We start from the raw sequence: 20,502 nt of genomic DNA on the forward strand, positions 1-20,502 counted from the left end.
TATTCAGACCCTTTGCTATGAGACTTGAAATTGAGCTCAGATGCATTATGTTTCCATTGTTCATCCTTGAGATGTCCACCTGTGGTAAATTCAATTGATTGGACATTATTTGGAAAGGCACACACCTGTCTGTATAAGGTCGAGGTACAGATCTGGGGAAGGGTACCAAAACATTTCTGCAGAATTGAAGGTCCCCTTAATTTCTTAACATTTGTGGCGGCAGGTAGCCTAGTGGTTAGAGCTTTGGACTAGTAACTGAAAGGTTGCAAGATCAAATCCCAGAGCTGACAAGATAAACATCTGTCGTTCTTCCCCTTAACAAGGCAGTTAACCCACTGTTCCTAGGCTGTCATTGAAAATAGGAATTTTTTCTTAACTGACTCGCCTAGTGAAATAAAGGTTTAAAAAAATGGAAGAAGATGGGAACCACCAAGAATCTTCCTAGAGCTGGCCACCAAGCCAAACTCAGCAATTGAGGGACAAGGGCCTTGGTCAGGGAGGTGACCAAGAACCTGATAGTCACTCTGATAGAGCTCCAGAGTTCCTCTGTGGAGATGGGAGAACCTTCCAGAAGGACAACCATCTCTGCAGCACTTGAACCAATCTGACCTTTATGGTAGAGTGTCCAGACGGAAGCCAATCCTTAGTAAAATGGCAAATGACCTTCCGCTTGTAGTTTTCCTAAAGACTCACAGACCATGAGAAGCAAGATTGAACTCTTTGGCCTGAATGCCAAGAGTCACGTCTGGAGGAAATATGGCACCATCCCTACGGGGAATCATGCTGTGGGGATGTTTTTTAGCGGCAGGGACTGGGAGAGGCAAAGATGAACGGTGCAAAGTACAGAGAGATCCTTGATGAAAACTTGCTCCAGAGTGCTCAGGAACTCAGACTGAGGCGAAGGTTCACCTTCCAACAGGACAATGACCCTAAGCACACAGCCAAGACAACACTGGAGTGGCTTCGGGACAAGTGTCTGAATGCTTTTGAGTGGCCCAGTCTGGCCCTGAACTTGAACCCAATCGAACATCTCTGGAGAGACCTGATAATACCTGTGCAGCAACACTCCCCATCCAACCTGACAGAGCTTGAGAGGATCTGTAGAGAAGAATGGAAAAATCCATATAGACCAAGCTTGTAGCGTCATACCCAAGAAGCCTCGAGGCTGTAATCGCTGCCAAAGGTGCTTCAACAAAGTACTGAGTAAAGGGTCTGAATACTTATGTAAATGTTATATTTCCCAGGGGGGGGGGGGGTGTGTAGTGTCTAAACTGCTGTGAAATTAGTCAGCATAGCAATGATACAAGGAAGCTGCTGACTCAAGCTCATGGCCCCATATCATCATCAATCAGAAAGCCCCGAAGGAAGGTGACTTAAGTTGGGTTCTCTCGAGTTCGGCTGCGTCTGAACAGAACCATTTCTTAGCCACCCACCAACCGCTTAAGTCTCTAATTAATTAATATAATTGGATCAGCTCGTTCAAGGTAACTTGTGGACCCCATGAAATCGTACCGCACCAGTTATTCACAATGTTGTACTTGTTTTCTGAAACAAATGATTTCAGCCATACCCTCAAATGAAATAATCCATGTTCATTTTGGGTTGTGGGTAAAGATTGCGACAAGATCCTCTGTTCTGATATGAAATTGAATCTATTATATATCTCCCCATAATTCCAGTATTCTGACAACTGCACCTAGATGTGATACAATCCTTTCTCTACACAGGGGTCAGTTAATGTTCATCTGGGGATCATGAGGGGATCGACCATGAAGAGAAAATGATAACGACAAACACCCGACTGATTGGCTTAAATCACCCACAGCAACGAGTCCCTCGCCTTCCCTCCCATCAACCAGACAGCCCTGGCACATTCCTCTCAGCACTCATTCACTCATATGCCCCCCCCCCCCCCCCCCCCCCCCCCCCGGCCCTCTCTGATATTGGAAGGCCGCTCTGCTCGCATCTCCCATCGATTTTACGTCATCTGCTTTGAGAAATCGCCCCTCTGATGCGAGGGGTAGACAGAGGCGCCTTTCTCTCTCCCATGTTATTTACTGAGTCTCCACAATCTCATTCACACCCAGGAGGTGAGAGGCGAGCACCCTGGCTAGCGCCCGGCGCTACGCTAACTCTTCCGTTCATCACTGACTCTGGCGCTAATGCTAAGCATGTCCTCTCAGGTAGTAGCGTCAAACCCAGGCTCAGGTACCTGGGCACCGCACTACTCTGCCCCCCCCCTCTCTTTCATTTCAAAGTCTGACAGATGGCTCCTTTCTGTTGGCCGTGGCGTGCGGGTCGGAATACGTGAGGAGCCGGATAGGGGATTAGGATGGAGCAAAGTGCCAAACTGTTTTGTTCTCTGGACACGTGTCAAAGCTGGCCCCGTGAAAGTGACACCATTAGCGCTAGCCGACCCCCCCCCCCCCTCCCCCGCCACAGACAGTCACTCACTCACACTCCCAGTCTGTGTGTGTGTTTGAGTATGTGTGCGTGCGTGCGTCCGTCTGCGTCTGTGGGGCCTGCTGGATAGGGTTGAGATAGATTCACACACACACAGAGGCTGGGAAGTGATGCTGTGATGTTTGTGTCATTTTGGTGTCTTGGTTTTGTTTCCCAGATAACAGTGTTTAGAGAGTAGTAAAGCCTTTAGTGTGGGCATTGACATTATGACTGGCCTATGTGCTATGAGCATGGCCTCTCCACCTTCATTGGGAACGCCCTTCAACTCCAAAACTCTACAACGTCCATATGGTAGCCTGTCTTTTATCACTGTCTAGCACATTCTGTTACAGCTAACAAATGTCCCAGCATCCATGATACATAATACACTCCTCATCTAATGTATACAATTCCACTTAACCACAACAAGCATCATCTCCTTATGGAGACAGAGTGAAATTGTGCAAGGGGCTTTCAGTGGATATCGATCTATCAGAGATGGATCACAGATTCCATTAGTTAATGTAATGTAGAGCCTCCTCTGTGAGAGACACCCCTGGGGCTCTGCTAGGCCAATATGATATCTGCCCATTGATCAAGTGATATAAGCACAGTACTGGGCTGAGCTATATGATGAGGTTGAGGCTAGGTCCCAAATGGTACCCTATTGTCTATTACAGTAGTACACTGTGTAGGGAATAGTGTGCAATTTGGGATTCAGCCTGGGTCTTTTACCTACCTGGTCATATGTGGATGCCTTCAGGCTGTTGCTGGACAACTCAATGATCAGGTGATTTTTCTCCTGCAACACATCCAAAGGCTGAGTCTTCTGTGGAGGTAAAGAGAGGAACGGGGCAGAATAGATGTAGGAGAAAGACAGAGAGAGAGAGAGAGAGAGAGAGAGAGAGAGAGAGAGAGAGAGAGAGAGAGAGAGAGAGAGAGAGAGAGAGAGAGAGAGAGAGAGAGAGAGAGAGAGAGAAACAGAGAGACAGATAGATGGACAGAAAGAGGGGGGGAATAGATCATTAGTCTCAATGTGACAGTACATTGAATGGTGATATTGGTGCATTATAATAGTGTGTACAGGACAGCAATAGGCTGCAATGAGCTACAATGCACGTTGTACAGTAACTCCACCTGCAAATGTGTAGTTAAACAACAGAGAGACATTCATCGCAGGTTGTCATACCTTGTGTGGGCCGAAGTGGTTCACCAGCACACAAAACCCCTCCGTTATCTACAACTGTGGTTCTCAATCCTGGTCCTGGAGACCCAAGGGGGTGCACATTATTGTTTTGGTCCTAGCACTGCACCGCTGACAAGAAAGCAGGCTTTGATGGTTTGAATCAGGTGTGTAGAGCTAGGGCAAAAACTCAAATGTGTCACCGGGACCAGGATTGAGAACCACTGATCTAGAAGGCAGAATACACAGCTGCACGTTGTCACACTCTATTTAGTGAGGCCAACACCATTAACAGTGACGCCTTGAGATCTCCAATGATCCAGGAGATTAATCAGCATATGATAGTGTAGTCAACCTCATGTTGATGATCAACTCTGCTCAATATGTGCATCCCAAATGCCTCTATGGCCCTGGTCAAAATTAGTGCACTACATTGGGAATGGGGTGCCATTTGTCACAGACAGAAAGAGGGGGAATAGATCATTAGTCTCAATGTGACAGTACATTGAATGGTGATATTGGTGCATTATAATAGTGTGTACAGGACAGCAATAGGCTGCAATGAGCTACAATGCACGTTGTACAGTAACTCCACCTGCAAATGTGTAGTTAAACAACAGAGAGACATTCATCGCAGGTTGTCATACCTTGTGTGGGCCGAAGTGGTTCACCAGCACACAAAACCCCTCCGTTATCTACAACTGTGGTTCTCAATCCTGGTCCTGGAGACCCAAGGGGGTGCACATTATTGTTTTGGTCCTAGCACTGCACCGCTGACAAGAAAGCAGGCTTTGATGGTTTGAATCAGGTGTGTAGAGCTAGGGCAAAAACTAAAATGTGTCACCGGGACCAGGATTGAGAACCACTGATCTAGAAGGCAGAATACACAGCTGCACGTTGTCACACTCTATTTAGTGAGGCCAACACCATTAACAGTGACGCCTTGAGATCTCCAATGATCCAGGAGATTAATCAGCATATGATAGTGTAGTCAACCTCATGTTGATGATCAACTCTGCTCAATATGTGCATCCCAAATGCCTCTATGGCCCTGGTCAAAATTAGTGCACTACATTGGGAATGGGGTGCCATTTGTCACAAAGGAGTTGAGAGGCGGTCTTCCCTCTGCCAGATCTGGGGAGGATAATGCCAAATCTCACAGAGTGGAGGTGTGAAGTGATTCCTGCTTTAATACAATTATGTAACAGGCTTATGTCCTGAACAGAGATACAGCGAGAGAGAGAGAGAGAGAGAGAGAGAGAGAGAGAGAGAGAGAGAGAGAGAGAGAGAGAGAGAGAGAGAGAGAGAGAGAAGACAGAGAGAGAGAGAGAGAGAGAGAGAGAGAGAGAGAGAGAGAGAGAGAGAGGAAGACAGAGAGAGAGAGAGAGACAGAGTAAGAGAGAGACAAAGAGGCAGAGAGTGCCGTAAGGGTGGATGCCAGCTCTAGACCCAGGGTGGATGGAGGATTTGCGGGGAGGGTAAAGCCTCAGCAGGCTCCCTATCATCAAATTGTCTGCACATATGGAGGGACTCAATAAACACTAGACTGCCAATGTGAGTGCGTAAGCGTGTGTGCGCCGGAGTGTATGTGTGGATGTTAAGGTGCCGGCACAGAGCGGAATGTATGTGTGGATGTTAAGGTGCCGGCACAGAGCGGAGTGTATGTGTGGATGTTAAGGTGCCGGCACAGAGCGGAGTGTATGTGTGGATGTTAAGGTGCCGGCACAGAGCGGTGTGTATGTGTGGATGTTAAGGTGCCGGCACAGAGCAGTGTGTATGTGTGGATGTTAAGGTGCCGGCACAGAGCGGTGTGTATGTGTGGATGTTAAGGTGCCGGCACAGAGCGGAGTGTATGTGTGGATGTTAAGGTGCCGGCACAGAGCGGAGTGTATGTGTGGATGTTAAGGTGCCGGCACAGAGCGGAGTGTATGTGTGGATGTTAAGGTGCCGGCACAGAGCGGAGTGTATGTGTGGATGTTAAGGTGCCGGCACAGAGAGGTGTGTATGGGGTGTGCATTCCTAATCTGATTGTGTAACACATTCTCCCCATCCCTTCCTTTCTCCCTACATTGTAATCTACTGTACTGTACCACCCACTGGCTGTGGAGACACCTCTCCTACGTGGCTAATCCTGATGGTTGTGCACTCCAGGTGCCAGATCCACTTTGTGCCTCAGCCCTGAGAGGACTGAACATGGCCTCTGTGTCAACACCACTGTTTGTCACACACAGGCAGAATTGAGGGGGGAGAGACTAGAAAAGAGAGTGGGGGGGTGATATAAATATATATACAGTTGAAGTCGGAAGTTAACATACACTTAGGTTGGAGTCATTCCGATGGCTTCCACTAGATGTCAACAGTATTTATTCAAGTTTTCAGGCTTGTTTTTTGAAAAGTGTTGTAGCTGGGACCCTTGGGATTGCAAACAGAGGAAGATCTTCAAAAGAAAGTGATTTATTGAATCGCTATTTTGGATTTTATGAAGCCTGTGCAGGTTGAAAAATATGTTGATTTGGGGCGCCGTCCTCAAACAATCGCATGGTATGCTTTCGCCGTAAAGCCTATTGTAAATCAGACAACGCAGTTAGATTAACATTCATTTAAGATTTTAAATTATATACGATACTTGTATGTTCATGAATGTTTAATGTTACGATAATTTATTTGAATTGCGCTCCCTCCAATTTCAATGGAAATCTTATCCCTAAGACTATTAAAACTTGTTTTTCAACCACTCCACAAATTTCTTGTTAACAAACTATAGTTTTGGAAAGTCGGTTAGGACATCTACATCTACATCTACTTTGTGCAGTATTTTGTGTACTTTGTGAGCTGGGAATTCTGTCTGTTTTATTTAATACCAGAACTTTACAACCTCTGGGTATCAGACAGATAAATATAATTGGAATTTATGAACACTGATTCAATAATTACTTGACAAAGGCCACTCAGCAAGGAAGAAGCCACTGCTCCAAAACCACCATTAAACATCTAGACTGCGGTTTGCAACTGCACATGGGGACAAAGATCGTACTTTTTGGAGAAATGTCCTCTGGTCTGATGAAACAAAAATAGAACTGCTTGGCCATAATGACCATTGTTATCTTTGGAGGGAAAAGGGGGAGGCTTGCAAGCCAAAGAACACCATCCCAACCATGAAGCACGGGGGTGGCAGCATCATGTTGTGGGGGTGCTTTACTGCAGGAGGGACGGGTGCACTTCACAAAGTAGATGGCATCATGAGGGAGGAAAATTACGTGGATATATTAAAGCAACACCTCAGGACATCAGTCAGGAAGTTAAAGCTTGGTTGTAAATGGGTCTTCCAAATGGACAATGACCCCAAGCATACTTCCAAAGTTGTGGCAAGATGGCTTAAGGACAGCAATGTCAAGGTATTGGAGTGTCCATCACAAAGCCCTGACCTCAATCCTAGTGAAAATCTATGGGCAGAACTAAAAATGTGTGTGCAAGCAAGGAGGCCTACGAACCTGACTCAGTTACACCAGCTCTGTCAGGAGGAATGGGCCAAAATTCACCCAATTTATTGTGGGAATCTTGTGGAATGCTACCCGAAATGTTTGACCCAGGTTAAACAATTTAAAGGCAACGCTATCAAATACTAATTGAGTGTATGTAAACTTCTGACCCACTGGGAATGTGATGAAATAAATAAAATAAAAACTGAAATAATTCATTCTCTCTACTATTATTCTGGCATTTCTTTAATTAAAATCAAGTGGTGATCCTAACTGACCAAAGACAGGGAATTTTTACTTGGAAAAAGTGAGTCTAAATGTATTTGGCTAAGATGTATGTAGACATCTATATATATATATATATATATATATATATATATATATATATATATATATATATATATATATATATATATATATATATATATATATATATATATATATCTTATATATAGTTTTAAAAGTCTATATATATATATATATATATATATATATATATAGAGAGAGAGAGAGAGAGAGGTATGGGTACACTGGCAGGCAGTGACATCTCCTCCTCCACCTGTGAGTCAACTATTCACATTGGTCCTGCTACCTATAAGACGACCCTCTATTCCTAGCCTCGTGAGGAGTTGGATTGCTTATTTAACCCTTTGAAGTGTACAGATTTCATCCTGTTATTTATTGAACATTCTATGGATACTTCAAACTTGCTGTGAAATTCCAAAAATAGAACGCTGACAAAATTCTGTAAAACTCACCCCACAAAGGGATAACAAATTAAGACACATATGGTTACAAAAATCTGCAAGTGGAACTGAAAAGCATTGATTTTCAGTAAGGACCGGTGCTCAGCTGTAGAGCTATACAACACTGAAATCCATATTTGCGTCCCAGCCTGCCTGGACGAGGGTGGACAGACCAGGAGAGAGAGAGCCCTCAACACTTCCAGTGACTAATTGACACTGACAGCTCTGGCTGATTTCCTCCATCATCATCCCAACCTCTGTTCTCCCTCTCTCCCCCACTCTCTCTCACGCTCTTTGTGCTTTTCACCAGGTGGTTGCTTCGACAGCTCTTCCCCTTACCTACAGCCACACAATGCAGAGAGAGTATTGACAAATAAAACATTTAATTGTCCCTTCTGCCTTTCAAGGTAACATCACTGCTTTGACTAGGCATCCTTCTTTCAACGCCAAACCCACCACTGGTGTCGTGGCCAAAGAGATATGTATGTCATTCAACAAATATAAGCGCCTGGAGTTTGCTTAACAGCATTGGCACGTGGATTGGGACCAGTACTATGGTCAGATAACATGAAAATAGTGCTCTTTGGCCACACAGACCAAGGGGTGGGTTTGCTGTCGAAATAAGGATTCATACAGTGCATTCGGAAAGTATTAAGACCCCTTCCCTTTTTCCACATTTTGTTACGTTAGAGCCTTATTCTAAAATATATTAAATAAAACATTTTCCTACAGTGTTTCTTCCTTTAGAAGTTTAAAGCTTATGCCGCAACCATTTACGGTGGATGGTGGCAGATTGTTTCAAATTACATAATTCTGTCATTGCACCACACTGTCACGAGGGGGAGTTAGAACACTGATCTATCGGTAGTCTAAACTGTCGCACAAATTTACTATATTTTCGTAAATTAATGGAGGTGTTTTCAGTCTATGAGTCTCTCTTCTTTGGTACTAGAGTCCTGCATCAGGCAAAAAAAGAGTGGAGAGAGAACTTTGGTAAATTCAATGGCCAATTTTACACTTGACATGCGGACTGCCGATTTTCGAAAAATAGGCACGGTGGGCTTTTAGTTTTTCTCCCTCTAAAAACAGAATTCTAAATAACATATTGGCTTTATTTACCACAGTGTGAAAGTGTGATAGCCCCTCTATATGAAGTGAGTCCTTCTTTGCTGATGTGAAGAAGAAATGGAATGAAAGCGAGTCCAGCGAGGATTTTGCAGCATAAAGCTGAGTGACTCACTCATTCTTGGAATTGTATCTATCACGTTTCAGGAGAAGAACCAGATGCAGAGAGTGTCGAAGTAACAAATGTGTATTACTAGAACAGAGGGCAGGCAGAGGTCAGTAATCCATATCAGAGTCCATAAGGTACAGAACGGCAGGCAGTCTCGGGGTCAGGGCAGGCAGGTGTCAATAATCCAGGGTGGTGTGACAAGGTACAGAACGACAGGCAGGTTTAGGGTCAAGGCAGGCAAATGGTCAAAACCAGGAAGCTACAAAACAGGAACTAGAAAAGACATGAGCAAGGGGAAAACCACAGGTAGGCTTGATAAACAAAACAAACTGGCAACAGACAAATAGAGAACTCAGGTATAAATACACTGGGGAAAATGGGGACAATGGGCAACACCTGGAGGAGGGTGGAGAAAAGCACAAAGACAGGTGAAACAGATTAGGGTTTGACAGGATCAAAATAAATAAGTACCCACTTTCTGAATGTCTTTAACCTTTTTGGGATGGGGGCAGTATATTCACTTTTGGATGAATAGCGTGCCCAGAGTGAACTACCGCCTACTCTGTCCCAGATGCTAATATATGCATATTATTATTAGTATTGGATAGAAAACACTCTGAAGTTTCTAAAACTGTTTAAATGATGTCTGTGTGTCATGCAGGTGAAAGAGGACCCAAAAGCGACTTAACAGAAACAGAGTTTATTTAAATCCAAAACAGGGAATAACAAAAATCCTCTAGTCTGTAGAGGGGAATAACTAGAGAAGCGGCCACAGACTGCAGGTAAGCCGGGTAGGCGCAGGCCGTAGTTGATAGAGCCACCTGCTCACACGCAGCATCTGATGAAGGCAAAAACACGACAGGACAGGGCGAAACGCAATCACAGCATGGTGAATACAAAACAAGGAACCGACGGGACAGGAACGGATCACAAAGGAATAAATAGGGACTCTAATCAGGGGAAAGGATCGGGAACAGGTGTGGGAAGACTAAATGATGATTAGGGGAATAGGAACAGCTGGGAGCAGGAACGGAACGATAGAGAGAAGAGAGAGCGAGAGAGTGAGAGAGGGAGGGGGAGAGAGGGATAGAAGGAGGGAAAGAACCAAATAAGACCAGCAGAGGGAAACGAATAGCATGGGGAGCACAGGGACAAGACATGATAATAAATGACAAACATGACAGTACCCCCCACTCACCGAGCGCCTCCTGGCGCACTCGAGGAGGAATCCTGGCGGCAACGGAGGAAATCATCGATGAGTGAACGGTCCAGCACGTCCCGAGACGGAACCCAACTCCTCTCCTCAGGACCGTAACCCTCCCAATCCACTAGGTATTGGTGACCCCGTCCCGAGAACGCATGTCCATGATCTTATGTACCTTGTAAATAGGTGCGCTCTCGACAAGGACGGGAGGGGGGAGGGAAGACGAACGGGGGTGCGAAGAAAGGGCTTAACACAGGAGACATGGAAGACAGGATGGACGCGACGAAGATGTCGCGGAAGAAGCAGTCGCACAGCGACAGGATTGACGACCTGGGAGACACGGAACGGACCAATGAACCGCGGAGTCAACTTACGAGAAGCTGTCGTAAGAGGAAGGTTGCGAGTGGAAAGCCACACTCTCTGGCCGCAACAATACCTTGGACTCTTAATCCTGCGTTTATTGGCGGCTCTCACCGTCTGTGCCCTGTAACGGCAAAGTGCAGACCTCACCCTCCTCCAGGTGCGCTCACAACGTTGGACAAACGCTGAGCGGAGGGAACGCTGGACTCGGCAAGCTGGGATGAGAACAGAGGAGGCTGGTAACCCAGACTACTCTGAAACGGAGATAACCCGGTAGCAGACGAAGGAAGCGAATTGTGAGCGTATTCTGCCCAGGGGAGCTGTTCTGCCCAAGACGCAGGGTTTCTGAAAGAAAGGCTGCGTAGTATGCGACCAATCGTCTGATTGGCCCTCTCTGCTTGACCGTTAGACTGGGGATGAAACCCGGAAGAGAGACTGACGGACGCACCAATCAAACGACAGAACTCCCTCCAAAACTGTGACGTGAATTGCGGGCCTCTGTCTGAAACGGCGTCTAACGGGAGGCCATGAATTCTGAATACATTCTCAATAATGATTTGTGCCGTCTCCTTAGCGGAAGGAAGTTTAGCGAGGGGAATGAAATGTGCCGCCTTAGAGAACCTATCGACAACCGTCAGAATCACAGTCTTCCCCGCAGACAAAGGCAGACCGGTAATGAAGTCTAAGGCAATGTGAGACCATGGTCGAGAAGGAATGGGAGCGGTCTGAGACGACCGGCAGGAGGAGAGTTACCCGACTTAGTCTGCGCGCAGTCCGAACAAGCAGCCACGAAACGGCGCGTGTCACGCTCCTGAGTCGGCCACCAAAAGCGCTGGCGAATAGACGCAAGAGTGCCTCGAACACCGGGATGACCAGCTAACTTGGCAGAGTGAGCCCACTGAAGAACAGCCAGACGAGTGGAAACAGGAACGAAAAGGAGGTTACTAGGACAAGCGCGCGGCGACGCAGTGTGCGTGAGTGCTTGCTTAACCTGTCTTTCAATTCCCCAGACTGTTAACCCGACAACACGCCCATAAGGAAGAATCCCCTCGGGATCAGTAGAAGCCACAGAAGAACTAAACAGACGGGATAAGGCATCAGGCTTGGTGTTCTTGCTACCCGGACGGTAAGAAATCACAAACTCGAAACGAGCGAAAAACAACGCCCAACGAGCTTGACGGGCATTAAGTCGTTTGGCAGAACGGATGTACTCAAGGTTCTTATGGTCTGTCCAAACGACAAAAGGAACGGTCGCCCCCTCCAACCACTGTCGCCATTCGCCTAGGGCTAAGCGGATGGCGAGCAGTTCACGGTTACCCACATCATAGTTGCGCTCAGATGGCGACAGGCGATGAGAAAAATAAGCGCAAGGATAAACCTTATCGTCAGACTGGAAGCGCTGGGATAGAATGGCTCCCACGCCTACCTCTGAAGCGTCAACCTCGACAATGAATTGTCTAGTGACGTCAGGAGTAACGAGGATAGGAGCGGACGTAAAACGTTCTTTTAGAAGATCAAAAGCTCCCTGGGCGGAACCGGACCACTTAAAACACGTCTTGACAGAAGTAAGAGCTGTGAGAGGGGCAGCAACTTGACCGAAATTACGAATGAAACGCCGATAGAAATTAGCGAAACCTAAAAAGCGCTGCAACTCGACACGTGACCTTGGAACGGGCCAATCACTGACAGCTTGGACCTTAGCGGAATCCATCTGAATGCCTTCAGCGGAAATAACGGAACCGAGAAAAGTAACGGAGGAGACATGAAAAGAGCACTTCTCAGCCTTTACGTAGAGACAATTCTCTAAAAGGCGCTGTAGAACACGTCGAACGTGCTGAACATGAATCTCGAGTGACGGAGAAAAATCAGGATATCGTCAAGATAGACAAAAACAAAAATGTTCAGCATGTCTCTCAGAACATCATTAACTAATGCCTGAAAAACAGCTGGCGCATTGGCGAGACCGAACGGCAGAACCCGGTACTCAAAATGCCCTAACGGAGTGTTAAACGCCGTTTTCCACTCGTCCCCCTCTCTGATGCGCACGAGATGGTAAGCGTTACGAAGGTCCAACTTAGTAAAGCACCTGGCTCCCTGCAGAATCTCGAAGGCTGATGACATAAGGGAAGCGGATAACGATTCTTAACCGTTATGTCATTCAGCCTCGATAATCCACGCAGGGCGCAGAGTACCGTCCTTCTTCTTAACAAAAAAAAACCCCGCCCCGGCCGGAGAAGAAGAAGGCACTATGGTACCGGCGTCAAGAGACACAGACAAATAATCCTCGAGAGCCTTACGTTCGGGAGCCGACAGAGAGTATAGTCTACCTCGAGGAGGAGTGGTCCCCGGAAGGAGATCAATACTACAATCATACGACCGGTGAGGAGGAAGGGGAGTTGGCTCGGGACCGACTGAAGACCGTGCGCAGATCATGATATTCCTCCGGCACTCCTGTCAAATCGCCAGGTTCCTCCTGAGAAGTAGGGACAGAAGAAACGGGAGGGATGACAGACATTAAACACTTCACATGACAAGAAACGTTCCAGGATAGGATAGAATTACTAGACCAATTAATAGAAGGATTATGACATACTAGCCAGGGATGACCCAAAACAACAGGTGTAAACGGTGAACGGAAAATCAAAAAAGAAATAGTCTCACTGTGGTTACCAGATACTGTGAGGGTTAAAGGTAGTGTCTCAAATCTGATACTGGGAAGATGACTACCATCTAAGGCGAACATGGGCGTAGGCTTATCTAACTCTCTGAAAGGAATGTCATGTTTCCGAACCCATGCTTCGTCCATGAAACAACCCTCAGCCCCAGAGTCTATCAAGGCACTACATGTAGCACCCGAACCGGTCCAGCGTAGGTGGACCGACAAAGTAGTACAGGACCTTGATGGAGAGACTTGAGTAGTTGCGCTCACCTGTAGCCCTCCGCTTACAGATGAGCTCTGGCTTTTACTGGACATGAATTAACAAAATGTCCAGCAACTCCGCAATAGAGGCACAGGCGGTTGGTGATCCTCCGTTCCCTCTCCTTATTCGAGATGCGAATCCCTCCCAGCTGCATGGGCTCAGTCTCAAAGCCAGAGGAGGGAGATGGTTGCGATGCGGAGCAGGGAAACACCGTTGATGCGAACTCTCTTCCACGAGCCCGGTGACGAAGATCTACCCGTCGTTCTATGCGGATGGCGAGAGCAATCAAAGAGTCCACATCTGAAGGAACCTCCCGGGAGAGAATCTCATCCTTAACCACTGCGTGGAGTCCCTCCAGAAAACGAGCGAGCAGCGCCGGCTCGTTCCACTCACTAGAGGCAGCAAGAGTGCGAAACTCAATGGAATAATCCGTTATGGACCGTTCACCTTGGCATAAGGAAGCCAGGGCCCTAGAAGCCTCCCCACCAAAAACTGAACGGTCAAAAACCCGAATCATCTCCTCTTTAAAGTTCTGGAATTTGTTAGAGCAATCAGCCCTTGCCTCCCAGATAGCTGTGCCCCATTCTCGAGCCCGGCCAGTAAGGAGTGAAATGACGTAAGCAACCCGAGCTCTCTCTCTAGAGTATGTGTTGGGTTGGAGAGAGAACACAATCTCACACTGCGTGAGAAAGGAGCGGCACTCAGTGGGCTGCCCGGAGTAGCAAGGTGGGTTATTAACCCTAGGTTCTGGAGGCTCGGCAGGCCAGGAAGTAACAGGTGGCACGAGACGTAGACTCTGGAACTGTCCAGAGAGGTCGGAAACCTGAGCAGCCAGGTTCTCCACGGCATGGCGAGCAGCAGACAATTCCTGCTCGTGTCTGCCGAGCATGGCTCCTTGGATCTCGACGGCAGTGTAACGAGCGTCTGAAGTCGCTGGGTCCATTCCTTGGTCGGTTCCTTCTGTCATGCAGGTGAAAGAGGACCCAAAAGCGACTTAACAGAAACAGAGTTTATTTAAATCCAAAACAGGGAATAACAAAAATCCTCTAGTCTGTAGAGGGGAATAACTAGAGAAGCGGCCACAGACTGCAGGTCGCCGGGTAGGCGCAGGCCGTAGTTGATAGAGCCACCTGCTCACACGCAGCATCTGATGAAGGCAAAAAACACGACAGGACAGGGCGAAACGCAATCACAGCATGGTGAATACAAAACAAGGAACCGACGGGACAGGAACGGATCACAAAGGAATAAATAGGGACTCTAATCAGGGGAAAGGATCGGGAACAGGTGTGGGAAGACTAAATGATGATTAGGGGAATAGGAACAGCTGGGAGCAGGAACGGAACGATAGAGAGAAGAGAGAGCGAGAGAGTGAGAGAGGGAGGGGGAGAGAGAGGGATAGAAGGAGGGAAAGAACCAAATAAGACCAGCAGAGGGAAACGAATAGCATGGGGAGCACAGGGACAAGACATGATAATAAATGACAAACATGACACTGTGAGTATAACAAAACTCATATGGCAGGCGAAAACCTGAGAAAAATCCAACCGACAGAGTTACTTCTCGTTCCAGTGCTTTTCTAAAGACAAAGGAATTCTCCGGATGGAACATTATTGATGTTTTATGTTTAAAAACATCCTAAAGATTGATTCCATACATTGTTTGGCATGTTTCTAAAGGTCTGTAATGGAACTTTTCGAGTTTTTGTCTGGACGAAATGCTCGCGCCTCATGAAGATGGATTACTGGGCTGAACATGCTAACAACAAGTGGCTATTAGGACATAAATGATGGAAGTTTATGGAACAAATCAGTCATTTATTGTCGACCTGGGATTCCTGGGAGTGCCTTCTGATGAAGATCATCAAAGGTAATATTTATGGTGTTATTTCAAACTTTGTTGATTCCAGAATGGCGGATGTTCCTCTGGCTGTTTTGGGTTCTGAGCGCTGTTCTCAGATTATGAGTGCACGTCTTGCATTCAGGAGAAGTCTTGCATTCAGGAGAAGTCTATCTTTAATTCTGTGAATAACACTTGTATCTTGTATCTTTATCAATGTTTATTATGAGTATTTCTGCAAAATCACTGGATGTTTTGGAATCAAAACATTACGGCACGTAAGGCGCCAATGTAAACTGAGATTTTTGGATATGAATATGCACATTATCGAACAAAACATACATGTATTTTGTAACATGATGTCCTATGAGTGTCATCTGATGAAGATCATCAAAGGTTAGTGATTAATTTGATCTATATTTCTGCTTTTTGTGACTTGGCTGGAAAAATGGCTGTGTGTTTTTTCAACTTGGATATGATCTAATCTAATCATATGTTGTGCTTTAGCTGTAAAGCCATTTTTAAATTGGACACGATGGGTAGATTAACAAGATGTTTATCTTTCATTTGCTGTATTGGACTTGTTAATGTGTGAAAGTTACATATTTGTAAAAAATATTTTTGCGCACTGCCTTTTCAGTAGAATGTTGTTGAGGTGTCCATCTAGCGGAACCCCTGCACTAGAAAGGTTTATAAAGAAATGTTTGGACTGTTTTGATTAAATTAATCTGCTCATATTGTTTGTGCTCAATTATTTGTGAAACTGTGGTCACAGTGAATAATGTAAATTAAGAAAATATACTAAATCCTATTCATAATGAATTATAAGATGTGTGTTGCAAGCTTTTAATTTTTCATATTTCTTTTGTAAGAATTTATTGGATATTTGTAGACAATACAAAACATACACATAGAAACAACAACTATATCACACCTGTCCAGAACAACCTGCTGACACCATATCTCCAGCGCCTGCTCTCTGCCACATTGCCTCAAACTTCACCATTTTGTTTCTCTCCATCGCCCACACGCACTTAAACATTTAAAGGCTGACATTGGATTATTTTAATACTTCTGATAGCCATATATCTAACTCCACCCATAACATTTGTACTTTTTAACATTCCCAGAAGGTGTGGATTATTGTAACCAAATGAAAAATGAACCAGTAAATCTAATTTAACCCTTGTAATCTTGTAATCTTAACATTCTGTAATCTTAACATTCTGTATTCTCCCCTTGCCCCAAGGGTAAAAATGACCCATTTTTAAGCAGCTAAATTGAATTTTAAACCCCAAATCTATTTTTCATGAAGAAACAACCTGTCATTCATCAAACTTTGTAAAGATGTGCATTTTCCCTCTTCACAATGCTGCATTTAACCAAGACTGCATTTAATCAGTGGACACCACTCGTTTTTATTACAACACACCTGTCATTATTGTTTTCTTTACTATTATTATTATTATTATTATTATTATTGCTGAAGGTACTACATCAGTGTAAACATATATTTTTTAGCAAGAGATAGCACTTGTATAACCTAAGAAAGTAGCAGAAAGTAGCAGAAAGTAGTTTTGAATGCATTTTATTGAATGGAAACTATATCAGTCTTGAACATGTTTGGCACCATAGTGATATATTCTTACATACTGTACAACGAGGAATTCAACTACAATAAATAAGAATAACATAAGATAACAGATATTTAAAAAAAATGTGAAGAACATAAATCAATCAACTCTAATTAGCACATGTGGGACCATATGCAAGTGTGTGTGCATGACTTTGAAGATGTATTTCTCATATGTGAAGCACATAGTATTTGATTTACAGTTCTTCGTTTGGGGGCAGAATTGGCATCACCTCCTCTTGCCTGCCCCAGCTGCAGCCTCAGGTGGATCAGGCCAAGATTCAGCCCTCTGTACAGCTTTCACAAGTGCTGCAGAGGCTGCTGTGCGGGGGAGGCGCTCCATTCTTTGAATGTGTGGGGTTACAAGTGCCTTTCCCAGCTGCCCAGGGAACACCCTCCTCTTGTTCCGCTTATCAGGCACCCAGGTAGGGTTGATCTTGTTCCATATGATGAAGGCATTGTATGAGGACACATCAATGATGTTATGGAAGATGACCAGGGACCAGTGGGCACTAATCCTCCTGTAGCTGTAAGTTCCAATCACCTTGTCCAGGTTGTCCATGCCTCCTTTGTTGTGGTTGTAGTCCAGGATGATGGCTGGTTTCCTGTCCTCACTATCACTGGTCTCAGCCATTTTGTGCAGTGTGCTCAGGAGAACCACATTCTTGTTCATCTTTGGGAGGTAAGAAACTGGAGTGGTGGTAAGGGTGAAGGCATACTTTGATGAGAAGGCCTCTCTCCCCCTTGGTGTGAGGAGTGCAGGGGGAGCTCAGGAGTGTTCTTTCTAACTGTGCCAACCATCGTGATCTTCCTCTTCAGGAGCTGCTGGCTGAGTTCATAAGAGGTGAAGAAATTGTCACATGTGACATTGTGCCCCCCCCTCTGTCACATCAAGCAAAAATCGCATCCCTGGTTCTTCTCCGTGCCTCCACTGGTCGGCTTCCCTGTGTAGACTTGCATCTTCTAAGCGTAGCTGGATTGTGCGTCACAGGCCACCCATATCTTGATGCCATACTTTGCTGGCTTGCTGAGCATATACTGCCGGAAAGGACAGCGACCTTTTGACAGTAATTAGCATCAGTGTCACAGAAAACAATCACATAAATCAATGATATTACAGCAATACATATTATATTACAGATATGAAAATAAAAACTTACCTCTGAATGGAACCAGTTGCTCATCCACTGTTACTTCAGTTCCAGGGTTGTAGAGGTATGGCAGACGCTCCACCCATTTTCCCAGACCTCTCTTATGGCCGCCAGTTTGTCTCTCACATATCTTGCACGTCTTCACTCACGGTTATCAAATCATAGCATTCTTGAGAAAGTGTGCAAGACTTTCAGTGGCATCGTGGCACGGAAAATCACCATTCCACACTGCATCCCAGAGACTACTGTTTGTTTGTTTTTTGTCCATTGTGTGTTTACGTTTGCGAAATATTTACATGAAGCCTGGAATAAAAGAAAAAGGACTACCTATAATTAAATAGTACAAATATTTAGCTTCTATATGGATAATGGTGTGTGTATATAGATTGTGTATATGCTTGTCTATCATATGAATCTTCCCTTTGTCAGACTGGGTTCAAGTGACTTCTGTTTCTTTTGTTCTGTATTTATGAGTCTGTATATGGTATGTATGCATGTATGTATGTATGTATGTATGTATGTATGTATGTATGTATGTATGTATGTATGTATGTATGTATGTATGTATGTATGTATGTATGTATGTATGTATGTATGTATGTATGTATGTATGTATGTATGTATGTATGTATGTATGTATGTATGTATGTATGTATGTATGTATGTATGTATGTATGTATGTATGTATGTATGTATGTATGTATGTATGTATGTATGTATGTATGTATGTATGTATGTATGTGTATATATATGCAATATGTATGTATATACAGTTAAAGTCGGTAATGTTTACATACACTTAGGTTGGAATCGTTTTAAAACTCATTTTTTAACCACGCAATACAACCTCAGAAACTTACCCACATCCTGGTTCACTCTCTCCACCTGCCCATTACTCTGACCGAGACCCCCAAACGTTCCATGAATGCCTTCCACACCCTGGACGTGAACTGGGGACCCCGATCAGAAACAATGTCCTCAGGCACCCCGTAGTGCCAGAAGACGTGAGTAAACAGGGCCTCCGCAGTATGTAGGGCTGTAGGGAGACCGGGCAAAGGGAGGAGACGACAGGACTTAGAAAACCGATCCACAACGACCAGGATCGTGGTGTTGCCCTGTGACGGTGGCAGATCGGTCAGGAAGTCAACCGACAGGTGTGAACAAGGCCGCTGTGGAACGGGAAGGGTTTGTAACTTCCCTCTGGGCAGGTGCCTAGGAGCCTTGCACTGAGCGCACACCGAGCAGGAGGCCACATAAACCTTCACGTCCTTGGGTAAAGTGGACCACCATTACTTCCCACTAAGACATCGCACCGTCCTACCGATCCCCGGGTGACCAGAGGAGGGGGACGTGTGGGCCCACCAAATCAGCCTGTCTCTAACCTCCAGTGGAATGTACACCCGTCCAGCTGGACACTGTGGTGGAGTAGGCTCTACACGCAATGCTCGCTCGATGTCTGCGTCCACCTCCCACCTCACAGGTGCCACCAGACAAGAAGCCGGGAGGATGGGCGCAGGATCGATGGCCCACTCCTCGGTATCATATAGTCGGGACAGTGCGTCTGCCTTAGTGTTCTGGGAGCCTGGTCTATAGGAGATGGTGAACCTAAATTGGGTGAAAAACATGGCCCACCTTGCCTGACGAGGGTTCAGTCTCCTCGCTGCCCAAATGTACTCTAGATTACGGTGGTCAGCCCAGATGAGAAAATGGTGTTGAGCCCCCTCAAGCCAATGTCTCCACACCTTCAGGGCCCTGACGACAGCCAGCAGCTCCCGATCCAGCACGTCATAGTTTCGCTCCGCCGGGCAGAGCTTCTGAGAAAAGAAAGCACAGGGGCGGAGCTTCGGTGGCGTACCCGAGCGCTGTGAGAGCACGGCTCCAATCCCAGCCTCGGACGCGTCCACCTCTACTATGAATGCCAAAGAGGGGTGTCGTGGCGGAATCAGAATTATTTAGGTAACATTTATAAATCAAATGTTTTATTTATTTTATTGCATGCTTATGTGAGATATGTCATTTGAATGTCTATTTTTGGATAATACTGTTGGCCGGTTGCAATTATCTGTTCTCTGTCAGGTTTCAGTTACTTGGGCCACAGAAAGGGGAGAGGTCAAGCTTGTCTTCATATGTAAACATATCTTTTAAACCATGTGAAGGGATGATTGAGGGGGAACCAATTATCTCTTGGCTCCACAATGTCTGTGTGCCAGTCACTGTGTCTCCGTGAGCTTGTCCAGAATGGGAGTGTCTAAAATAACAATTGATATATATCCTAATGTCTTGGTTCTATGTTGTACCAAGAACGAGAAG

The 20,502-nt window shown here is 45.6% G+C and overlaps 1 protein-coding gene and 1 long non-coding RNA gene across 4 annotated transcripts in view; both read right to left on the bottom strand.

Moving 5' to 3' along the window:
* Positions 1 to 18: 18 nt before the first annotated feature.
* The window catches only part of LOC124049017, a 53,894-nt gene continuing 33,410 nt past the window's right edge, over positions 19 to 20,502 (bottom strand). The window contains exons 2-3 of the long non-coding RNA XR_006841341.1: positions 3,182 to 3,271; positions 19 to 79 (exon numbers count right to left, since the gene is read on the bottom strand). This is a non-coding gene — a long non-coding RNA (uncharacterized LOC124049017). The remainder of the gene's footprint in view (positions 80 to 3,181; positions 3,272 to 20,502) is intronic.
* LOC124049016 (piggyBac transposable element-derived protein 4-like) overlaps positions 17,124 to 20,502 on the bottom strand; it is a 33,209-nt gene continuing 29,830 nt past the window's right edge. The window contains exons 2-4 of one of the 3 annotated variants that reach the window (XR_006841340.1): positions 19,825 to 20,006; positions 18,202 to 18,495; positions 17,124 to 18,099 (exon numbers count right to left, since the gene is read on the bottom strand). Coding sequence is in view for 2 of the 3 variants with exons in the window: in XM_046370294.1 (XP_046226250.1) it covers positions 17,271 to 17,714 (444 nt within the window). In the remaining variant the exon portion in view is untranslated. Of the gene's footprint in view, positions 18,100 to 18,201; positions 18,699 to 19,052; positions 19,241 to 19,824; positions 20,007 to 20,502 lie in introns of those variants that run through there. The other 2 variants (XM_046370294.1, XM_046370293.1) reach the window with 2 other exon arrangements.

This window comes from Oncorhynchus gorbuscha, linkage group LG11 (assembly GCF_021184085.1).
Source record: "Oncorhynchus gorbuscha isolate QuinsamMale2020 ecotype Even-year linkage group LG11, OgorEven_v1.0, whole genome shotgun sequence".
In the NCBI taxonomy this organism is placed as follows: Eukaryota; Metazoa; Chordata; class Actinopteri; order Salmoniformes; family Salmonidae; genus Oncorhynchus; species Oncorhynchus gorbuscha.